This window comes from Apteryx mantelli, chromosome Z (assembly GCF_036417845.1).
Source record: "Apteryx mantelli isolate bAptMan1 chromosome Z, bAptMan1.hap1, whole genome shotgun sequence".
NCBI lineage: Eukaryota > Metazoa > Chordata > Aves > Apterygiformes > Apterygidae > Apteryx > Apteryx mantelli.
Window position 1 is genome coordinate 72669881 of NC_090020.1, and position 21441 is coordinate 72691321.

The 21441-nt window shown below is 44.6% G+C and overlaps 1 protein-coding gene across 1 annotated transcript in view; it reads right to left on the reverse strand.

Moving 5' to 3' along the window:
* Nucleotides 1–4702: 4702 nt before the first annotated feature.
* Nucleotides 4703–21441, reverse strand: part of EGFLAM (EGF like, fibronectin type III and laminin G domains) — an 83980-nt gene continuing 67241 nt past the window's right edge. Inside the window, exons 17-23 of the mRNA XM_067316167.1 lie at nucleotides 20263–20379; nucleotides 17552–17732; nucleotides 12838–12916; nucleotides 11804–11947; nucleotides 9099–9182; nucleotides 7850–7953; nucleotides 4703–7402 (exon numbers count right to left, since the gene is read on the reverse strand). Of these exons, the coding sequence (XP_067172268.1) occupies nucleotides 7248–7402; nucleotides 7850–7953; nucleotides 9099–9182; nucleotides 11804–11947; nucleotides 12838–12916; nucleotides 17552–17732; nucleotides 20263–20379 (864 nt within the window). The 3' untranslated portion in view covers nucleotides 4703–7247. The remainder of the gene's footprint in view (nucleotides 7403–7849; nucleotides 7954–9098; nucleotides 9183–11803; nucleotides 11948–12837; nucleotides 12917–17551; nucleotides 17733–20262; nucleotides 20380–21441) is intronic.

A 21441-nucleotide genomic window follows, 5' to 3' on the forward strand; every position in this document is an offset into this window, starting at 1 on the left:
GTCCCAGAAGGGTCTTGGAATACAAAGATGGCAACACCTGGAGCTGGGAGAATGAGGAAAGGCTGCACCTGCTCCCAAGTGAAATCCCTAAGCTGCTCTCCCACAAGACAATCACAGAGCTGAGAGGAGTCTGAGTTTCCTGCAGTGTCGCATCCTTTCAAAGAAAATAAGTTGTGCTATAGAAAATATTCTGAGTTTGAAGGCGGGATAGTGAAAGATCATTTGGAACTATCCAGTTTTTCATGATGAGGATGAGGGTGGCAAGAGACAGTTAGCCAGAAGGTATCTTTATGTTCTGCTTAACTATATTTTCTCTGTTATCCATGCTATCTGCTTCTAATATGTCACTGGTTGTAGCACTAGGATCTAGCATTTATTACTTTTAAGAGTTATTTTCAACACATAAATAAAGGATATAGAATCCCTATGTATGAGGCATTAGTGCTTAAAAACCTTTCTTTTTAAGAAATTGAGAAGTTCAAATGAAAAGAGCCTGAATACGGTGATTTCAGTTTTGAATTCTGCTTTGTTGACATCAAGATTAGAAGCCATAGTGTGGAAAAATGGAAGCAAGAGAAATTTTAAAGGAACTTTTGCCTCTCTGGTGTCTTCCTAAGAAAATTGATGAAAATTCTAAGGTGTCCACAAAAAGTGAACCACGTAAGCCACCACTGTGGCCCCTTACAAAATATGTAAGGAGGTTGGAAAGCCATTCATTTGTGAATCAGCCTGAATTTTGGGGTGTCTGTGATCCACGGTCCCATTTCTCCTGCCCTTTTCCCTTATGTCAGGTTCTGTGGCCTTCTGCCTTCTACAGTGATTTTGGGCAGTTCTCTTTCATACTTCTGACGACTCACTGTAACATACAGGGCTGGAAAACATGACCTGTGAGGAAGGCGTTGAAAGAATTGTTGTTGTTTTTTCTTAGACAGGAAGACCGAGGAAAGCTTAAAAAAAAAAAAAAAAAAAGGAGGGGGGACAGGGACAAAGTCCTCTTTGTCCTGTGCACAATGAACAAAGAATAATGGTTCTACAGTAAAACAGAGAAAATTCAAGAGACGTAAGGACAATTAGGCTGCAATGCTCCTAGGCAATCTCTGAGACATGGGATTTTTAAGCAAAGGTTATCAAGCATTTTTTGGCAGTGACACAGGCAGGGTTGAGCTCGCCCATGGGTGGGGAAAGGGGCTAACGGAGGCTGTGCTCCTCGCTGGCCTCAGCAGGCTGCTGCGGCCATGAGCTGGAGGGAAGCAGCGGGGCTGCGCGGGGCCGCAGGTCGGTGTCGCCCACCCGTCGTGTGGATGTGAATAGCAACACTCTCCTGGCGCAGCCTGCGCCACCGGCTTGTCTGCAGACGCACCGCAGCCCCGACGCGCTCGCTGCTGCCAGCTCGGTGTCGGCAGGGACTCCAGGGGCTGCTCTTTCGGGCCAGGTTGGATTTGCTGTTCCCAGTGATTTCTCCCTCTTGTATGGGCTAAAAATTATTTTTCCATGTTCTCCCCGGACCTGGATATTTGCTTTTCCTTGGTCAGCAGCTTTGGAGGCTAAAGCCCATGATGGTGGTCTGAGAGAGGAGATGCACGTGGGTACCTTGCCCAAAGCCTGCTGTTTTTTCCTGGGGTGCAGATCCCAGGGAAGCACCTGCTTGGGGTTCAGACCACCACCTCCTGAACCGGGGTCACAGGATGCTCTCAGCTTCTAGGAGCTATTTCATTGCCTTGTCCACTATCCCACCTCATTCCCTTCCCATATCCCCACTACTGCCTCCTAGGGAAAAAAAATTAATAATAGTAATAAAAAATGGAGCTGACCATTTAATTTTTTTGCGTGCAACTCTGTGTTAGCCAGCTGTGCCGTGGGCAGCCCACACCCCTGCCGGGCGCTGCTCCCCGAGCCGGGCAGCTCCTGGCCGCTCACCGCCGCCGCCGCCGCAAGCCGGGGAAGCGCAAAGTCTGTGCCCAGCCTGCGAGCAGGAAGCAGCGGCAGCGGCTCCTGCCTGCCGCCGGCTTGCTGAGGCCAGCCCCCGGCGCTGAGCGCGATGGAAAAGCCCAGCCGTCGCGGAGCTGCACCGACCGCAGGTGCCGACACGGGGCCCTTGCTTAGTCACTGGGGACATTCCTGCGCGGAGGGCGCGAGCCGCATCAGCGCCCTGACGCCACAGCGCCAAGCGGCCGGGGGGGCTTGCCGCAAAGCGCGGTATTTAGAAATATGATGACTCAAACCGCAGGAAAAACAGCGAGCGGGAGGGCTGTGCTCAGTGGAGCAGGCAAGGCCCTGACTCATAAAACCAGGATGAGATTTCACTTTAGAGAGGGGAAAAAAAAAAACCCACTGAGCCCCCCCCCCCCCCCTCCAAGAAATGAAGTGCTCAGGGAAAGAAGCTTCTGTCCGACCATATACAGCTGCTGCTCTCCCTGGAAAAAAACACGGCTGTATTTTTATCTACAGTCCTTTAATGTGTGGAGATTTGCCCCTGTGGCAGCCCGGTGCCTGGGGCGCGGTGGCAGCTACCTGGCAGCAGCCGGCCCCAGCACCCCGTCCTGCTCCCTGCCTGCCCTCGCAGCCTCCCGGGGCCGAGCCGGGGGCCTGGGGTGGGAAAGAGCTGCTGGCATCCAGGGCACGGCATTGCAGCAACAATTTGCCCACCATAAGGAGCATCTTGTGGCTTTAGCTTCATCTTGTCAACTTTTTGCTTGCTCCCCTCCCCTTTTTTTGCCTGATTTTGCTTTAGGATGATCTGACTGAAAACTGATTGCTGAGTCCCCAGCGGCTCATCCCCAGGGAAATGACTCAGTGATAGCTCCCACTGATGTATGATGTGCCTTTGGCAGGGGGAGGGGGGAGGTAAGTAGATGTTCCCAAAGAAATGAGCTCTGTGCGGCTCCCTGTGCTCACCAGCCTCTGCTCTCCCACGAGCTCACAGCCCTTTTCACCCCCGCCAGGCCAAAATCCCGCGTGTGAAGCTGCTCCGCTGCTCTGCTGCAGCCCGTGCTGCTTCATGGCTGGAGCCAAGGGGAAGGCATTCAACCTCAGACGGTCTTTTAGGGTGAAGGTGGAAAAACAGGCAAATGATAAGACCTGAGATTTGTTTTGCAGAAGAGAAGTAGGAGGACCTAGGACTTCAGGGTTCCTTTTCATGGCCATTTTCTAGCACTTTTCGTTTTTCCTCACTGCCTGCTGTCTTCCTACCTGCTCAGAAACACACTGAAAAAACTCAGCTTCTCACATTTACCAGCTTTGGTAGAAAAGTGCTAGTAATGCCAGTGAACAAATATTTGTAAATTTGCTGCTGCTGCTGCTGCTGCCTTCCCATCACTGCTTGCAGAAAGCAACCAGACCCCAGTTTTCTGGACTGCTAACGCCAACTTTGTGTTAACTGCAATTTTTTCCTTCTTCTCTTCCCAACCTGCCAGCTCATGTGGGACTATAGTAGGTTGTCTGGACTAAGCAGAGCAGGACCTGGCCCTGCTGTCCCACGTAGCAACTGGTGGAGCGCAGACTCTGAACTCAAAGTAGGAGCCAATATTCACAAATCCTGTTACAGAGTTGCAAACCAGAACCGGGGTCCTCAGGAACTACTGTACTCTCACGAAGGCTCAAGAAATCAAATAACATGCCCCAAATTCAGAAGCCTAGCTTTTCTTTTTTTTTTTTTAACCTCAAGCTCTAGTGCCTCCAAGGGACACAGTAAAATGATGCCGTGCATTTTCCAGTGCTGGTGAAGCCTGTTGCTGTAAACAGCAGGGCTGCTCTGTACCTTCAAGCAAGAAAAGACTGCTCATCCTGAGCGCTGGCCCTGGTGAATCATTAGTTACTGGCTGCGGCCGAAGGGAGAGCAGGTCGCACTGCCCAGCCTGCTTGTGCTAAAGAAACCAGCCACAGGACCTGACCGGGAGGTTCACACCGATGCCTTCCTCCACCGAAAGCATGGGGCCTGGTTGCAGGGTGCCAGCTCCTCTCTCGCCCGCCTCGCAGCAGTGCCGCAGTTGTGCCCAGTGGCGGATACACCCGGCCATCAAATGTCGTGATTAACAAGCAGACACGAAAGCAGCAAGCAGCACATCCTAGGCAAGTTCCTGCGAAAACGAGCGATTGCTTTGTTGGCGCCAGTCCTCCTTCCTCCTTTCCCTTCCCTCACCCAGGATTAGAGGGTGACTGAACCTCCAGTTAGAGTCAAGTATTTCTACATTTCTGGCACCTATTGCCTGCTAATGAAACTATTGCTTTTAAGGCCAGCATGGACCCACCGCTGGGCTTCACAGTCCCATCTGGCACATGTGGCTGCCACGTGCAGCTGGGGCGCCAGGAACGCCGCCGAGGCACTGGAAATGTCAGCGCCAGGACGCTGCCTGCATGGCAGAGACAGCAGCTTCAGCTCCTCAGCTCTGGTCTTTGGAAGTGTTTGACACCATCTTTAAAAGGATCCAGAAAGGATTTTTCTTTATTTAAGGAATCAAAACCCACAGCATCATTGCAATCCTCCCTCCCTCCACCGCCCCGCCATCCAGCTGTGTTATTTGTGCTTGACTTGGGAAGTTGCAGGGCGATGAGGCCAATGCAGAATTCCCTTGCGGTGATACATACAATTGGAAACAGGCATTTTTGGAGCTGCAGTTTGTTTCTTTTCCTTTTCCACAATAACAACAGAGGTATTTCCTACCCGCCCCCCCCCCCCACACACACACATTTCCAAGAGCAGCTTTCATTCTGAAGAAGTATCACCTTGTACCAAAGTGCCTGTTATTCTGCAGTAAATACACTTAAAATAGAGACCTCTCTTGCCAGATGTTTGCCTTGGAACTGATCTCCAAACTCTGTGACAGAAATGAAAGGGTACTTTAAACAACCAGATGGAAAAAGAAAAGGCATCTGTGACAAAGCAATGAATTATGCTGTTTCTGGAACAACGTTGTCACTCTTCATCAGTCGTGTGGCAGGTCTGAAGGACCATGGTTACAGCGGGCCAGCAGATCTTGCTACGCTGTGTCAGGTCCGCACTGGTAGCTACTGTTTAGGAACCCCCCCCCCCCCCGCGAGCATATAAAACGTGACTCTTTCCAACAGCTGAGAGACAACCTGCGCAGGGGCTGCATCTCCACCGCCTCTGGCAGGTCTACTGCAGTTAGCAGCCAGCAATAGCTTCAGCCTCCGCAAATCTTAGTCTTAGGCCTTTCTGTCTGCACTTTTCCCCTTTACATCCCAGACCATCAAATCCCATTTACATTCTTCATTTTAGAGCTGCTGCCCAATCACTCACTTTGGTGAAGCTTAGTTCATGCACTGTTGGTCTTTTTCCCTACCGTACACAGGGTTACCGTTCCTCATGGGTCTCCCGCCAGCTAAACAAAACTTAGCTTCTCCTTGAATAAAGCCCTACCTCCACCCCTTTCTGTCTCCCGTGTTGTCTCCAGTTCCTCTGTCTCTTGCCTATTTCTTCCAAAGATGTTTTTCTGAGGTGTGACTTGAACAGGGGAGGGTGTGCAGGCGCATATACTGCTATATGCTGGCACCATGATATATTTTTTCTGTTTTTTTCCTCTAGTTCTGTAATTAGTCCCAGTATTTGTTTTTGACCACTGCTGACATGGCTACAATGAGTCCAAGATCTTTTCCCTGAGTAATTAGAGTTTCTCTTTCAACATGCAAAAGAAGGGCTGAGTTCTTCTTGAGAATTATTTTGCAGGTGCTAATAAAAGTAGCATCTATTATTTTTTTCCCTTGATCCTGCAGCTGTTTACAGTCAGCTTGAGACAGGACCAGTCTCAGTTTGTGTTTTGATTCCAAGGGAAGAGGGAGCATCCCGGGCACAGTATCGATGCAGCAGCAATCTCCACATGTACACAGCTTTTGCCACCCCAGTTCGTTTTAACTTGTCAGACTTTAGATGAAGCCTGTCTGACACCAGCAGGTAGCGGCACCACGTCAGGGCTGCGGTGAGGCCCCGCTTCTCTCCCAGCCCACGGAGACGGCGCGAGCTGCTGCAGCAGAGCCCTGGTAGCCAGCAGGGAGGTTTGTGGGTCACACGTGGCCGGCGCCGTCTTTTTCGTCCCCCCTCCGCCCCGTACAGCTGACTGCTCAACTTCAACCAAAGAGTAAACAAAATCTCCAAATGCTGAAATTCTGGATCATTTCCTTACTGTCCCAACAGCACTCTGTTTGACTGCTTAAATTACAGTTTGGCAACCAAGACTGCATAAGTGTTGGTTCGATGCCTAGAAAATACTTTGTTTTAGGAGGATTATGACCTACCAAGGTCTCTTGCACATCCCTTTTCTGATTTTTGAGCATAAAAAATAGCGATTTGAAATAGCACAAGTAGCAAGGGTTTGCTCTTTTTTTCCTAATCTTTAATCTGTTTAAGCCAGGAAAGATTCATAATGTACAATTTTAAACTGTCAAAATTTACAAAACAAAAAGAGTCAAATTTAAAACTGGCTATAATTCACAAATATTTCCACCAAAACTGTATAATACAGACATTGAGCCTCCCATATAACAAATTTAAACCACAGTTCGCTTTGCTATTTTTAGGAAAGTGTGCAAAGAGCTAATTGTATAGTACACCTAAATGTTAAAAGTTATACTATGTAAGCAGGTCTGCTGCTGCTATAAAAAATATACAAGTATAAAATTACTTCTACAAAATTGGTTCATTGATCTTGTTGCTTGCAATAAAAAAGTAGACTTTAAGAACTTTCCTCCTCAACAAACAACAATATTTTGAAACCAGTCACTGCAGGTATTATTTACACAGGATGAAACATAATTTAGCTAATTTAGAGAGTGGTAAGAAGAACTGCTTATTCCGGTACATGTATGTGAATGCATAGACACAGTGCCCGATAATATATTTGTTGAACAATACAATCATTGTATCATTCTAAGGTGGAATGAATGCAGGTGTTTCAAGACTGTTCTCTACGATATTGAAAGAAATAATCTATGGACCACAACACAGTCATTAAACTACTCATTACATCACACAGGTCTTTGTCATTTGCACTGTTGTACAATCTTTAGAGTTCACTAAACATTTAATGGGTAAAAGGGACGGTGCCTACACAAAATATTCAGCTTTGTTTGCTTTGGTCAGCAGAGGAAAGGAGAGGGAAAATGTTCTTTCTTAGGGTTTCCCTTCGGCTCGGATGACGAAGGCAGACCAGCTGTAGAGGACTGTGGCGGCCAGCTCGGTTTCAGCCACACACGCAAGCACACAACGGGCTCTCCGCATCGCGGTTCCTCTCTTGTCACTTGGTCCCACACATGTTGATGTTCTTCCCACCAGCAGCGTCCTCCACCAGCGAAACGTGATAATCCGTCGAGAGCGTGAAGTGCGAGATGCACCCCACCAGGCCCCGCATGTACTGCCTGTTTGTGTGCAGCGCTATTTCCTTCATCCCACCTGAGAGACACGCGGCCGTGAGAAACTCTTCGCCCAAACACGTGTTTATTCCCACCTGGCAGACCGCACACCCAGCAACAGTGGTATCCCTCCTAGGTCACCTCAGAGGGGAATTTTAATTTACAGGTTCCTCTGCTTTTAAATACAGTTTTTAGACACTCTAAAGTACAGATGGGACAGCAGAAGAGACTACACTAGGGTGCTAACTCCTTATTGCATGACTTTTGTGCACTCAGCAAGAGCTTAGCAAGCTCGTGCCTCGGCTCCCGCGGGGCTCGCTAAGGTGCAGGGTTTGCGGTTGACCCCGACGGTGTCTGTATTCACCTGCCGGGGATAGGACAGTGCACGCTGGGCCCGGTCCTCCTCCTGCAGACCGGGCCTGGGCTCAGCCAGCACCGCGGCTCCCTCCGGCCCGCCGGGCCCCCTAGACGCACAGCGAATACTCACCTACGTAGAGAACCCCGTTGATGTTTAACTGCCTCATCTTCCCAGGGGATTTGCCAGTTCTGGCACCATAATCATCCACGGTTACTTTGCCAGACTGTCCATCTCTGAAACGAAAAACAAACTGTTTTCACACATCCAGTCGACAGTCAGATGGGAGGAGGAGCAGCAACAGCATCTCCCCCAGGCCAAGAGACCCGGGCGACACCACACTCAGTGCGATTCACTGCGAAGACTGGGGGTTGATGCTGGCGAGAGCCACAGACAGGGACGTGCTGTGGCAGTCCAGACCCGTCAGGGCGTCTTTTCCAGGGAGTAAAGTGTCAGAGAGGCTGCAAAGAGGGGATATATTTCCAGAGGAGGAAGAAACTGGAAAAGAAATAAGTGGAAGGATTCACAATAAAGAGGACAGGAATTAACACCTAGCGGTGAGGGGAAGATGGACAGGTCCTGACATGTTTTTAAAAGTCAAAAGTAAGAAAAAAAGTAAATAGCAGAAGCCTAAATAGGAAGGGGGGAAAAAAGCAAGCTAATACTTATGCAAGCTAGAATACCTATAAAAAGCTCAAAAGGTCCCTTTCTTACTAGGGTTTTTTGGCCACTTCCATTTTATAAAGTCAATAGATGCATTGACAGAAGAGCCAGTTGATGGGCTCCTATTCTCACTGAATTTAGTGACAAGTTGTGCTAATGTCAGCCTGTCATTTCCAGGGAACGAACATCTCACAAAGAGGGGGATGCACTCTTTCCCTGCTGGGCACACTTGCCTCCTATGAAGTAATGAGTTATAAATATGAGCTATATATATACACTGAAAGATGTCTATACCCCCTCCAAATAGTTTAGAAAAAGTAGGCATACACTGTCAGTGCTCCAATGCTTGTGCCAGCCCACAAAATGCTCACTGGGGAATTTCAAAATGCAGACATTAAAGAAAAATACTCTTAACCCAAATGGTATGAGTTTAAGAGAATGTCTGTCACAGCCTCAAAATAGCTCTGCGTGACTCTGGCAGCCTGCCTTGAGCTGTGCTGAGTTGCAAAGTTGGCACTGTCACCTCTAATACAATGATCTTTGTGTACATCGTACTGAAACAGCCAAGTTGCTAACAGTTCAACTCCTAAGTGATGTGAGAGTGTGGAGCTGCCGTGATTCACGCCCAACCACCGTCTAGCCTAGGCAGCACCTTTTTGGCAGGGCACTGCCAAAATGCCTCTGAGATGAAGTGTCACCAGTCAGAGAAAAGACTTACCGAACAGCCTTGACTCTGTGCCACCGGCCATCGCTGAAAGAGCCATTCACCATTATGGATGCAATGCCACTGCCCAAATTATAGCTAAAATTTAAAAAATAAATTGTTATCACCTCCCTTGCAAAGACCAGCTCCCTATCTAATTGCTCAAACATCCTCGCTCTGTCCCCCATTCTCCTGCTCTACCCCCTGAGCTGCACCTTACAGCTCAGATTTTGGGGGGGACAGGTAGCATCCTTTGGAAGTCTGTCTGTGAGGCACTTATTTTGCAAAGACAAGCTTATGGAGGAACATGCAAAACTTTCCCCTGCAATGTGTGCTACCATTACCCTGTCCCCAGGGAGCAAGGGGCTTCTGCAGGGCCGTTCTTCCCGGAAACAGAAGGTTACAAAGGTCAGTGACCTACAAATCTTTTGGCCTAATGGGAGAGAGCAGTGGGAGTTTGCAAACACAGTTAATAAAGCATGCAACCTGAAACAGATCCACAAATCATCTGAATTATAGGGAAGGTAAGACCTGTGATGTTAGAAGGGGTGAAGTCTAATGATGTAAACCCAAAGATAGTCATGAACTTCTCTGCTTCGATTGCAGCTCTGATTATTTGTCTTTGCCACTACTAAAATTACTCAACAGACATAATGTCTCCATCATATTTACACTTCAGGCACTTGGGCCTACCTTCATGGTAGATGCTACAATACAGTAAGCTATGGGGGTGTTCAGCTGCCTAAATAAACCAGATGAATTAGCCTGAGCTGCCGCTGCTAGCCTTCTGCTTGCACCTAGCTAACATCACTATCTCTTCAGAAAAGACTGAAACTGGAATTAAGTTCACGGATAGAGTCAGGGACCTGAGAATAGCATGTTCAGCAGTGCGCTGCCCAGAGCAAAACATCTGTTTTAAATTTGATCCTACTAGAGGCTTAAGTGACTCTCAAAGAAGCATCTCCTTTTACTCTGGATGCAGATATTGGTCTAGGTTGAGATCTACAGAAGAATTTGGGTATTGCTAAGCTGAGGATTGTATCTATCTGTTAGATCTTTGGCTACAAAAATTAGAATCATATCCCAGATGAATGAGGATTACCTAAAATAAGAATATAACTGTGTATAGACACATAAAACAACAGAAAGGATTTACAACAGCAGTTACACTGAGCAGGGAACCTACTCTCTGTTAGGCAACAGGAAATGGAAAAGAAAAGGTGTGTTTTGAATTCCAAACTGGGCTGGAACACAGGTATCTAAATTTTGGGCTGCAGGAAAATACTTGTGACCAATTCAAGTTCACAGCCTTGGTTATTCTCTCGAACCTCATGTGTCAAAAGTTGTTCCTTTCAAGAATAGCAGGAGGATCACTGTGAAAGAACATGATACATTTAATCTGCATTTGTCCTTTCACCACCTTCTTCAGTGCTCTCTTTAAGTATGCCATGATTGTTTATGTGAGCTTTAATTTGGGATCTTAATTTTACATTTTCCTAAATGTGTGAGAAAGGTACAGGTATAGCAGTAAAATTCAGCTGTTTCAATCTAAAACCTCTGTGTATCTTTGTCTTTTGGGGACACCAACGACCCTAATAAAAATGTACTGTGCCTAGAAAAAAGAATAAACTGACCACTTACTAACCAGCATCTTGGAAACACGGACTCTCCTAAAGGAATTTACAAAATGTACCATTTCTGCATATAAAGTTCCTAGTTTGTAAAACAACAAGGAAGCTAAGAGTTTTTGCAAAGTTAACCACAGGAAACCACAAGGAAACAGCTTTAAAGAAATTAATTTAAATAGGAATATCCAACTTGGTCTATGCATCTATGGTAGCAAACCGCAACCAGATTAAGTCAAATAAAGTAGCTCAAAATTTGCCTAAATGAGTAAAAAAATCTTTGTCATTTAATCAACACTCTTTCACAACAATCCATAATAATAAAGACATTTTTAGTTTTCTATTTCAATATTTGTCTTACACAAGCTGAAATGAGGGATCATGAGGAAAGATATGACTTTCAAAAGGCAGGAGTCCCAAAAAGCACCATGCCAAAAGTTGCATGGAGTCTTTATCTAAGTGCCTATAAGGGAGAAGCAATACTGGAGAGAGCACATGAGCTCAGTCATTTCCCAAAATTCCCCAATTTCAGCTTATTGATAGTAGTATTTGTTTCTTAAATAAGTGGTTCTGTGGATGGTGGAAGTAAAAAAGCTTGGTGTCAGCTGGCTTTGTGTCACAGGGCTGGATATTCTTAGGTTTAAGAAGATGGGAGCCTGCTCCCACGTGCATTTCTGGTGTCCGATAAAGAGCAAGCCTACAGTGAGCACGGGTGTTCCTGGGGTCTCCTTCCTTGATCCGTTCTCTTTGCAAACCCTGCACCTGCTCTATGTAATTGAGACGGCAAGTGCTTCAGAAGGCATTGGGGGAAGTTACTGACAGCACTCTTACCGTCATACGGTGACTTTTAGAAAACCAGGCTAAAAATTTGATGTTCAAGAATTGTGAGGGAGGGAAAGAGCAGGAATGACACATGGCTGGCAACATGTTACTTGTTAAACTCCCAGTCTCTCCCAGACAAAACCAGACCTATCAACCTTGAAGTTATAACTGCCCTGCAATATACTGAAAGACAAAAACATTAGATGTGTTGTTGAGATTTGCTCTGGCTTTAAGTGTATTGTGTGCAATAAAAATAAGGAAGTTATAGTTTACCTGAATATTAACGCTCCTTCTTGAAGGCCTAGAGAAATGAAATCACTGTTAGGTCGCATGGGACTGTCTCCCCTCCACATCAAAAGACCTTCCTTCATTGTGGTTTTAAACCTCATAAACACATTTGTTCTTGATCCTGATACCCTGTTTAATGTAAAGAAAGCAAATCATAATAAAATATTGAACTAGGACAGTCCTTTTTCAAGCAAAACTAAAAGATGATGAAAGTATTTCTTCTCCCCTGGTCTTGCAGGTTACTGTCTAGCAACTTGCCTATTTGCTGCCTTATGAGCAACTCTGGTTCACATCCCTATTTCCAGCATTTCAGAGTGGGGAAACTGAACTTGGGCCTCCAGAATACCAAATGCAATAGCTGCTAGGTTTCTCAATACAAGTAAGAGAAAATATTTTTTCTGTCTAGGCCTAGTGTGAAATCCACTTGCTAATAAGCAAATTTTGAGAAAGCCTAGTAGGCTTGGTCCCAGAATGGCTGACCAGAGAGTCCTGGTGGGTGAGAGGTGCTAAGCAGCAGGTCAGCACAGCGAGGACGTTTGGGAAGCTGTTTCCCTAGCCGGAGACTGAAATATAGGCAGCCAGGAATTTTTTGGAACAACCCAAAATTTAATGGAGTTTGGGCATCTTCTAGAGCAGAGAGCAGCCAAGTAGAGGTTTGAAACCTAAATTTTAGGCTCAGGAGGCTAAAGCAGGAGTTAAAAGCCTTAATCCCTTTAAGGATATAGGCTCTGTACGTCTCTGTTCTTTCTTCTCAGGAACAGAATACCAGTCCATCTCTATGTCAGAACTATGTTGTGAAAACCAGTTCTTCAAAGGTTGCAGGATGCTCAGATATTACAATAAATTGAGCCATGACCATATGCCTAGAAAATGTATTTTCTTCCTGAAATTTAGAAACATGGCAAATACAGCTTAAATTTAATACGGCTTTAATATATAACATCCTCTGGCCTGAGACTTCCAGTGCCATAATGGTAAACAAAAAGCACAATCAGTTAGGTTCACAGGAGATTAATTACCTCTTCAGGATATCTGGATTATCATATGTGAGGTAACTACGACCAATAAACTGTGGGATTTCAATTGCTTCTGTAATGCCTAGAAAGTAAAAAATAAATAAATAGAAATAAAAAGGTGTGTCAGTTAGCTGACAGGCAAATACAGGAAAAAAATAACTTTTACTGATTTATTCCCTGCCAGTGGCAAAAAAAAAATCAAGCTGAATTTACTTATACAGGTTTGTAAAATGGCAGTCAGGTTGTACCTAAATGTAGAAACAGTAGGTGAGAGAGTTTAAACCATGTCTTCCCCCAGTGGTCTCTCTACTTATGGCCATCATATCATGGGCCTAATGTATTCTTCCACCATGCATGTTAAAGTAGAAAAATATTAAGTATTGGGAGCATTTTTATCCCTGCTTTCACATTCCCTGATTCTCCATGTGGTTCCTAGTGATCCCATGGAGTCCAGCTGCCCTTCTGCCGAAGTTTATGCCTTAACCACCTTTTGTTCTTAGCCTAAAAGACTCCTCCCAAGCTCCTAGTGGAGCACCCTGTGTAGAGCACGTGCTGGGATCTCTTATACCCAAAAAATGATGCTGAGAGGCAGCACGGGCAAATTTTGAGCTCCCCATTTTCTCCTTCCAGTCGTTTCCTGCAAGGCCCGGCTTCCTCCCACCCTCTGGCTGGGGCTTTGCACAGCGTGGCTGCTGCTGGCCAAGGTGTCCCTTGGGAGGCTGCGAGGAAGGGTGCTGGTGGCACCTGTTGACAGCAGCACCACAAGCAGCCAACTCCAGGAGGAATGTCCCAGCTACCGTTAATCAGTTTAGGACGATTGAAAGCAACTGAGAATACATTCCATGTTCACATTAAGGGCTTAGGCCATTAAAGGCTGTATTACAGAAGCTGAAGGTACAAAGCCTCTCGGAGCGTGTGCTCAACACGCAGTGCAACATTGGCTTGGAGGACGAGCATGTTTGGCTCAGACCTCAGTGGTGTCCCAGATGCAGCCTCTCCCATTTCTCTAGGGGAGAGCCCCTCGTACAACTGTGGTGTGTGATTCCAGCTCCCTACCAGGAAGACAGCCCGCATTGCCACCTGGCCAACCAGACCTGGAGCCAGTGCCCTGCCTCCTGCTGAGCAAACTTTAGCAAAATAACTCAGATATATGTATAAATCACTGAGCATCCCTGATACAGTCCCTTTGGCAGGGTAGGGTCACGGGCCTGAACAGATTTGCTTTCGAGTGAATACTCTACAGTTTGCTGTTGATCTCTCATAGTTGATTGCTGCATTAATATAAGGCAGTTTTACAAATTCCTTAAAATAGTTCACTTCATCCTATTTTCCTCTTGAGAACTAATCCCTTCAACCCACAGCTAATCTCATCTATATAAACTTTAAGCTTTCCAGGGCATGGATGCTTGCTTGCTTTGTGCAATACAGAAGCTGGCTAGCCTTTAAGGGCTCCCTGTAATACAGATATGCAACAATTTGTGTAATCTTTGAGCCAAGAGCAGAAATATGAAATTTAGGTGTAAATGCCAAGACAGAGAATTTCAGATGGTGACAAATGGCCGTTTTCATCCACACTGAAATCAGAAAAACTGCCTAATGTGTCTAAAGAAAACACCATACACTGCCCACAGCCTGTAGCCTGCCAGCATTATTAGAAGATTTCAAAAGATGTGTTACACCAGGCCAGTGGGGCTGACACTTTCCGGATCCATCTGTCTCTCACCATGATGGATGGAGGCAGAGAGTGAAAGGAGCCTTTCTGCCCCCCTTCATGTCCTGCACTGACACCAGAGTCCTACCGTTCTTGCCTTTGGAAGGGGCAGGTGCTCATGCTGGGCAAAGTCATTGCCCTTGCTCCAGCAGCCTGATTTCCTCTACAGAGCAATGCTCCATGGCCATTTAACACTGCTTCCTCTTCTGCATGCTCTTCACCTGGTATACACAATCTGACCACAGAAAACCAAGTAATTTTTTGCAGTACCCTTAGTGCATGCAGGATCTTTGCTACTGGAAGGGAATATGGCAAAGAGGACATCTAGTATTAAACACCTTCACTCACTACAAAACACTCAGCTAGCTGTCTGGCCCAGCTGTTTTGTGAATATGGGAACCCAGCTCCTACAGCTAACACTGTGCACTTTGCAGGCGCTCTAGATGCAGTTTAAAATATCAACAGGGCAAGGTTTAAGGAATATAACCCCCAGAATGTTTTGGCTTCTCCACAGAAACGTGTCAGGTTTCATGTAAATCCAGCATTCAACTTGACAGAGCAGACACAGATGCACAATGACAGAGCAATTTCACATCATTTGCAGTACTTACTGTTTAGGCAGTAACTTCCACACTCTGCAGGGAGTCAGCACAAAACAAAACAAGAACATTCTGATTTTATTTTTCTATGCCATAAAAGTCTCCCCTCCAAGGACTGTCTAGTTTCCTCCCCACCTTTTGTAAATGAGTGATCCCCACTTCCCTTTTATACTTCAATAGACAAATGTAATCATCTAGCAAGGTGCTCTTTTAGAACTGTTTTACACAACCGTTTATCTTTGCCCACTCAAAACACACAAAGAGTGCAGTCAGGTAGTACCAGCTCCAAACCTTTCTGTCAGTCCTAAAGTCCCAGGCACTCGCTATGGTTCATATGGAGATCAATTCTAACTAGGGGAAAACAACTGTAAGCTGTTCTGTGCTGTCTTACAATTAAATACGAATACCTTTAACACTCACCACAGATTGAATAAAAGATACAAAATATAGAAATGTCAGCAGAAATTCCATTGAATTTTCAGCCAAGGATCCATTAAGGTATCAATGAATATTTCATATGTCTCATTTTAGTATCACTTGGGTTTTCGTAAGTGGCCTGTATAACTTTGGAGAATGAGGCCCAGTCCCTCACAAGTACTTTGGTTTTTCAGTGTCTTGGGTTACAACAGCCCAACAGCAAGCTGGAGAGAGACTGCACCTTCAGGCTTTCACATACTAGCCGAGCGCGCTAGCCAAAACGCTGTTCTGAAGTAGGAGCGTACACACACATTCTCCTTTAGCCATGTGTCCACTGTACCAAAGAGATAGAGGTAAAGACTTTTTTTGAGAAATCTACTCTCAGTTCACCAGGGCTGTCCCAGGTTGAGGGTCAGGAGGACTGACCTCCGTACCCTGTGCACAAGCAGAGACTTGGATTTTGGTGGCAGCCAAAGCTGAACAGGCACAGAGGGGCACAAAGACACCTGAACAGCAGCCACAGGCACCAGGAACGGAAGATGGATGACTCATGACTTCTGACACCCTTAAAAATGAACTAAGGTTGGATCCACAAAAGGCATTAAAACAGACAACGCTTCGGATCCAGTCCAAGCCAGAGGAGCAGGCTTGAGGTGAGACCGTTTCTGAAAGCTCAGCTGCACATGGAGGTTACCACAGGGTGCGAGTCGCGGTGTGCCAGCTGAGCGGTGGCGATGGGCAGCACGCACTCTGCCAGCGCCTGCGTGGGGGTGCCCCGGCGCACAAGTCAGCGCACTGCACCGGCATTTAGCATGGTTAGAAGTAGACGAGCAGTGAGGAACTGCGGCTCCACTGACGCACAGTCACTCATTAAGCCGGCGGTCAGGCACACGCTGAAGCTGCAAAGCATTCACTTGCCTGGACTGCCACTGGGGACCTTGGTACTGCTGCAGATACCATCTCGAGATCAGGAGTTTAGCACCCTGCAAACACCTAGAGAGCCAAAATCACAAGCCTCCCTCCTCTCACAAGGATGACAAGATAAATGATGTAGCTCCAGCTATTAGTTAGACCAAATAATGTAAGCAAAGGGGTTTCTTGCATTTTCTGTTTTTAATAAAATGCTTTTGTTCTGAGACATTTTGTCTTTTTTGGAAGAAAAGGCCAACCTATTCATCATGATTTAACCAAAACTGCTATTTTTTTACTTTGGAGCTTGTGCTTGTGAGAAATGACAAAGTGGATGAAGAGTATAATGTCACTCAGCTCTTTTAACTTAGTTTGCTGTCATGGTACAAAATTTTTCCTTAAGAATTTTTCAAGATTAAACCTGACAGAAGGGAAACAGCTCCATCTAGTGGAATAATCTAAAGTGCATTTTTTTTAACACATGCAATCTGAGCCCTTTCCTGAATCCAAGGTTTGAAATACTGCAGTGGCTCTGAGAACTATAACGTGTGTCTGGGCAGATTTTCTTCTCTGGTGGTCTGCACCGTTGTGCTGAGATAGGATTTGTGCATATGGTGAAATTACAGAGTAGTTAGAATCTAAAAAAGAATTAGACCTTTCTGTGTATGAGAACAGAGGTTGTTGTTAGCACGAGGTAGGATAAAATTACAAAGGTTATCAATCTTCATGCTTCAGGATGTAAAATAATCACTGGCTGAAGGAGGTTGGCAGGAATTCCCCCTTCATATAGCACTGCATAATTAGGGAGTTGTATGAAGCCTTCTGTATTGGCTACCATGAGCAACCAGATACCAGGCTACTATCTATGGATCATTGCTCTGTGCTGGGATAACAATTACGATGTTCCTAAATAACAAAACGAATGCTTCCATGGGTATGCGGCATGTGCACGGATGCAAAGAGCTCTGGTGTCCTGGGTTTCTATTTCAAGGGATGGGCACAACAGCAGTTGTAGGTGCTAAATCTCTCTCATTTTTGTGAACAGCTCTGGATCTGTGGATTGAAATGCAGCCATCATTACCTTTTCGGCAATGTTGCCCATCGAAGCCTAGAGGACAATCACATTCGTAGCTGTCCTTTTTGGGAACGCAGCTGCCTCCATTTGCACACGGTGAGCTCAGGCAGGGATGGGCAGCATTTTCTAAGTTGACTCCAAAAGTGAAATCCTGTTTCACATCTATTGTCCGGTCATTCAAGATAATCTATGTATGTAAAACAAAACAAAACAAAAAAAAGGAAAAAAGGGGAGGGAAAAAAATGGTTGAAAACTCCAAGATTGGATGAACGCCTTTTGGTATTTCACTGCTAGACAGAAGACTTCTCTAAATGACTTCAGAGAAAGGTAAACCTGGAAACTTGGCTACCATCTGTTTCTTATCAGGGTGTTTTCTAGGCACAGAGCACCAACATATTCTGTTGCTCACCCTGATGTGGTGGAGATTAATTACTTCTGTGCTTTGTGACACAGATCTAGGCAACCCACATATGGATAGAAGCTGTGGGGGATTTACCAGTCTTGTATTTGAACACTAGTGCATTGCTTTGTAGTTGAGCTGTGAGCTAGGCCTGTAAAAATTAGATGAGTGTTGTTGAGGAAAAGTGTTTCTGAGATCAGGAAACCCCCAAGGAGACTAGTGTTGACAACAGAAATATTAAGCAGAACAGCTTTTTCACATTTCTACTGCCTTCTATAGTATCTCATCTTGCCTGAAAGAAGCTAGAGTTACGAATTGGTGAAAAACATAACTAATTACTTCACAAAATGGTTTGTACATAAACTGAAGAGAATTGTTAAATGTTGGGATTTTCCCAATGTGTCAGCAACATATGCTCTTCAAGAAAAACAACACTTGTAGAATCTCAGCTGATAACTCAGCAGTGAGATTATGCCTATGGGTACAGCTTCTTATCTCAGCTACATCAAAATAAGAAGTCCATTTTCACAAACAAATAAATTTTAAGGCCACAAAGAATTGTAAGTTATTATAACTCAGACAATGTACTTCTGGGTTTTGAGGAGAAAGGGTTGCATCAAGCCCATGAGTGCTGTTTGAAACAGCATTAAACAGCATCAAACACACACTTTTGTCTTAAAGCTGGGCCAACTAAGAATCCACTACCTTTGTAGCTTCTTCCTGACTTCCAGGTAAGTTGTTCCAGTGGTTAACTACCCCCCACTGTTAAAAATGTGTGTCTTATTTCTGGACTGAACTTATCTTCAGCTTCCAGCCATTGCTTCCCATCATGACTTTTTCTGCTTCATTAAAGAATATCTGCTCTAGGAAATCTCATTCTCATGTAGAAATTAGCAGACCACAATCACGGCACTTTCTAACCCTACTTGAGTAAACTAAATAGATCAAGATCTTAGATCTTTCTATACAAGGCATGCTTTTCAATGCTTAGTGACATTTGTGGCTTTATTTCTATACAATTCTCCAAAATCCTGCTATGTGTGAACACAGCAGTCAGCTATGAGTCTCACAGTGCCAATGGGCAGGTAATACTCTCCCTTGATAGTCCATTCAGGCCTCTAGGATTGCAAACCCACCTTCTTAACTATGTCACAGAAGTAAGAGCTCATGCTCAACATTTCCAAATCCTTTTCAGTGCCACTGTATTTTAGGATACGGCCCCTCACCTTGTAAGCGTGACCTACATTCTTTGCTCCTAGGCTCCCTATCTTGCTTTCTATTAAAATGCCATATTTGATCAAGCCCACCAAAGATGAGTTTGTGCAACTGACTTGTTCCCATCACTGTTTCACACTCCACCTTGTACTTCATGTTTTCTGCTGGAAAACCGATAAAGATATTGAAAAAAGGTGGACCAAGCGATAGAACTGTTTATTATGTTTCTGTCCCTGACCAATTAATATGGGCTGAACTTCCAATTTTTTTTTTTAATTTGTTAATTAAATTTGATCTGATAATTTACTTATTTTAAACTGAGGATTCAGAGCCAGGCTTTGAGCTTTATGTAAATTACTTTCAGTATGATTAATCTAGAGAGACCAAATACTAGTTCAACTAAAACTGTCTTTGGGGCACTTATTAGGAATATTTTATGAATTCAGGTGTCTCCAGATTTATTTTCCAGAATAGAATTGCACCTGTGCAAACTTGACCTTACCGGAAGACCATCTCTAAAGTCTGCCAACAATGAAAGAGCTTCTCTGTTCATGTGTGCCCCATATAAAAGCCTAAGAGGGGAAGGTAACAAGGAGTGCAACTGTAGTTTGATATAAAAATACACTAGCTGGCCTGGGATTCACTTTAATTTGCACTTTCTTTTCTGCTCATTACGCTCATGCTGGGTACATCACACATTTAGGTGCCTTGGTCTGCCTACCTTGAAGTATTTGGGCATCTGTTCTGTTCACTTACTTTCATATGATTTTAAAGGGCATTCTGAGGCCTCTAGTGTTGACTTAGCTTTATGCATCATTCTGAACTTGTCCCACTATGGCTTTTGCTCATTTTTACAATGTGGGAATTAACAGGGAGAACAGCAGCAGCAACACTTATTGGCTATTAAACCTAGGACAGTGAAGACTGTGAAATACGTGTTTAAGTACTTTGTGATGGGCTACTGGAGTACAGAGGTGAAATCCTGGATTATCCTGAATACTGCCAGTGCTGTAAGGCCAGGTTTTCACCTTAAGTACCCACTGGAAGGGATATACGATGTGATGGAAACAAATGCTTCCAGTATATTACTGTGGTCACATACCTTCTGGATGCTCCCACTGAAGGGCCTCAGGATCCCCGATTTCTTCTTCACAGTATCATAATTAGGGACTCCGCCAATAAATATATCAGAGCTGCACTTAATCTGTGTGAAAGCCCCCTGCAAGAAACATATGAATAACATTTTAATAGAGCAGCTAGAATCATGCTTGTATCTTCAGATTAGCTTACATTAGACATTATACTTTAATGCCCTGTTACTTCTGTTAAGTACACAGTCTAGTCTCACTTCTTTGTGCAATTCTCTAACGAAAGTCACTGTGTGACCCTCTCTACTGGCTATCTGTGCTTTATTCCAATTAGAGCCAACTGAAAACTGTCAAATATTTCAAATTGGGAAAAACAAAAGAGGAGATAAAGGAGAGATCTGAAACAATATGAAGTATATTCTCTCCTTATTTACAAGTCAGTTCTCATTCTGATTTCTGATTTCACATCTGAACTGAGAGGAAGCAACTCTATTTGCAATGACTTGAGTTACATTGATGTGAAACTAATATTAGCAGCACTAGAACCAGATCTGTGAAGTTAAAATCAGAGCAAGGTCCATGGAATAGAGACTTGTCCAACGTTTCCAACATGTGAAAAGCAAATCCACAGCAAGATGCAAGGGTAAAAGGAAGACACATTGGATTTGCATTAGTTACTAGAAGCAGTCACTCGGGATACCTGATGGGTCTAGTCAGCTTCCTGATGTGAACTGGAAGGCTTCAAACAGTTAAGGACAGGATAACTATGTAATTTCAGTCTTGCAGAAGTTCCTATGATTTCTTTGTTGCCAACTCCCAACCAAACTCCTTCCCCAGCTGTATTGCAGCACTTTTGAGAAAAAAAACTGTGAGTCTTCATCTTGGACCATACATCTACAGAAGATGTATTTATATATATCTAAAGAAACTGATCTGTTTGAATGTTCCCCACTCAACCTGTTTCTTGACAAATTTCAATTGATTTACATTTTTCAATTGATTTACATTTCTCAGGAAAAGTCTTTGCTTTAAATGGAGTTTGCTAGTTTGCCAAAAAACCCTGAAGATTCTTCTCCTGACAGATTTTGGAGTCTGGTTTTCTAAAGAAAAGATAAACATTTCCATTAGGAAGGAATAAAAGACATTTTTAAGCAGTTCTAGTCTCATATTCTTGGGATAAAAAAAATACATAT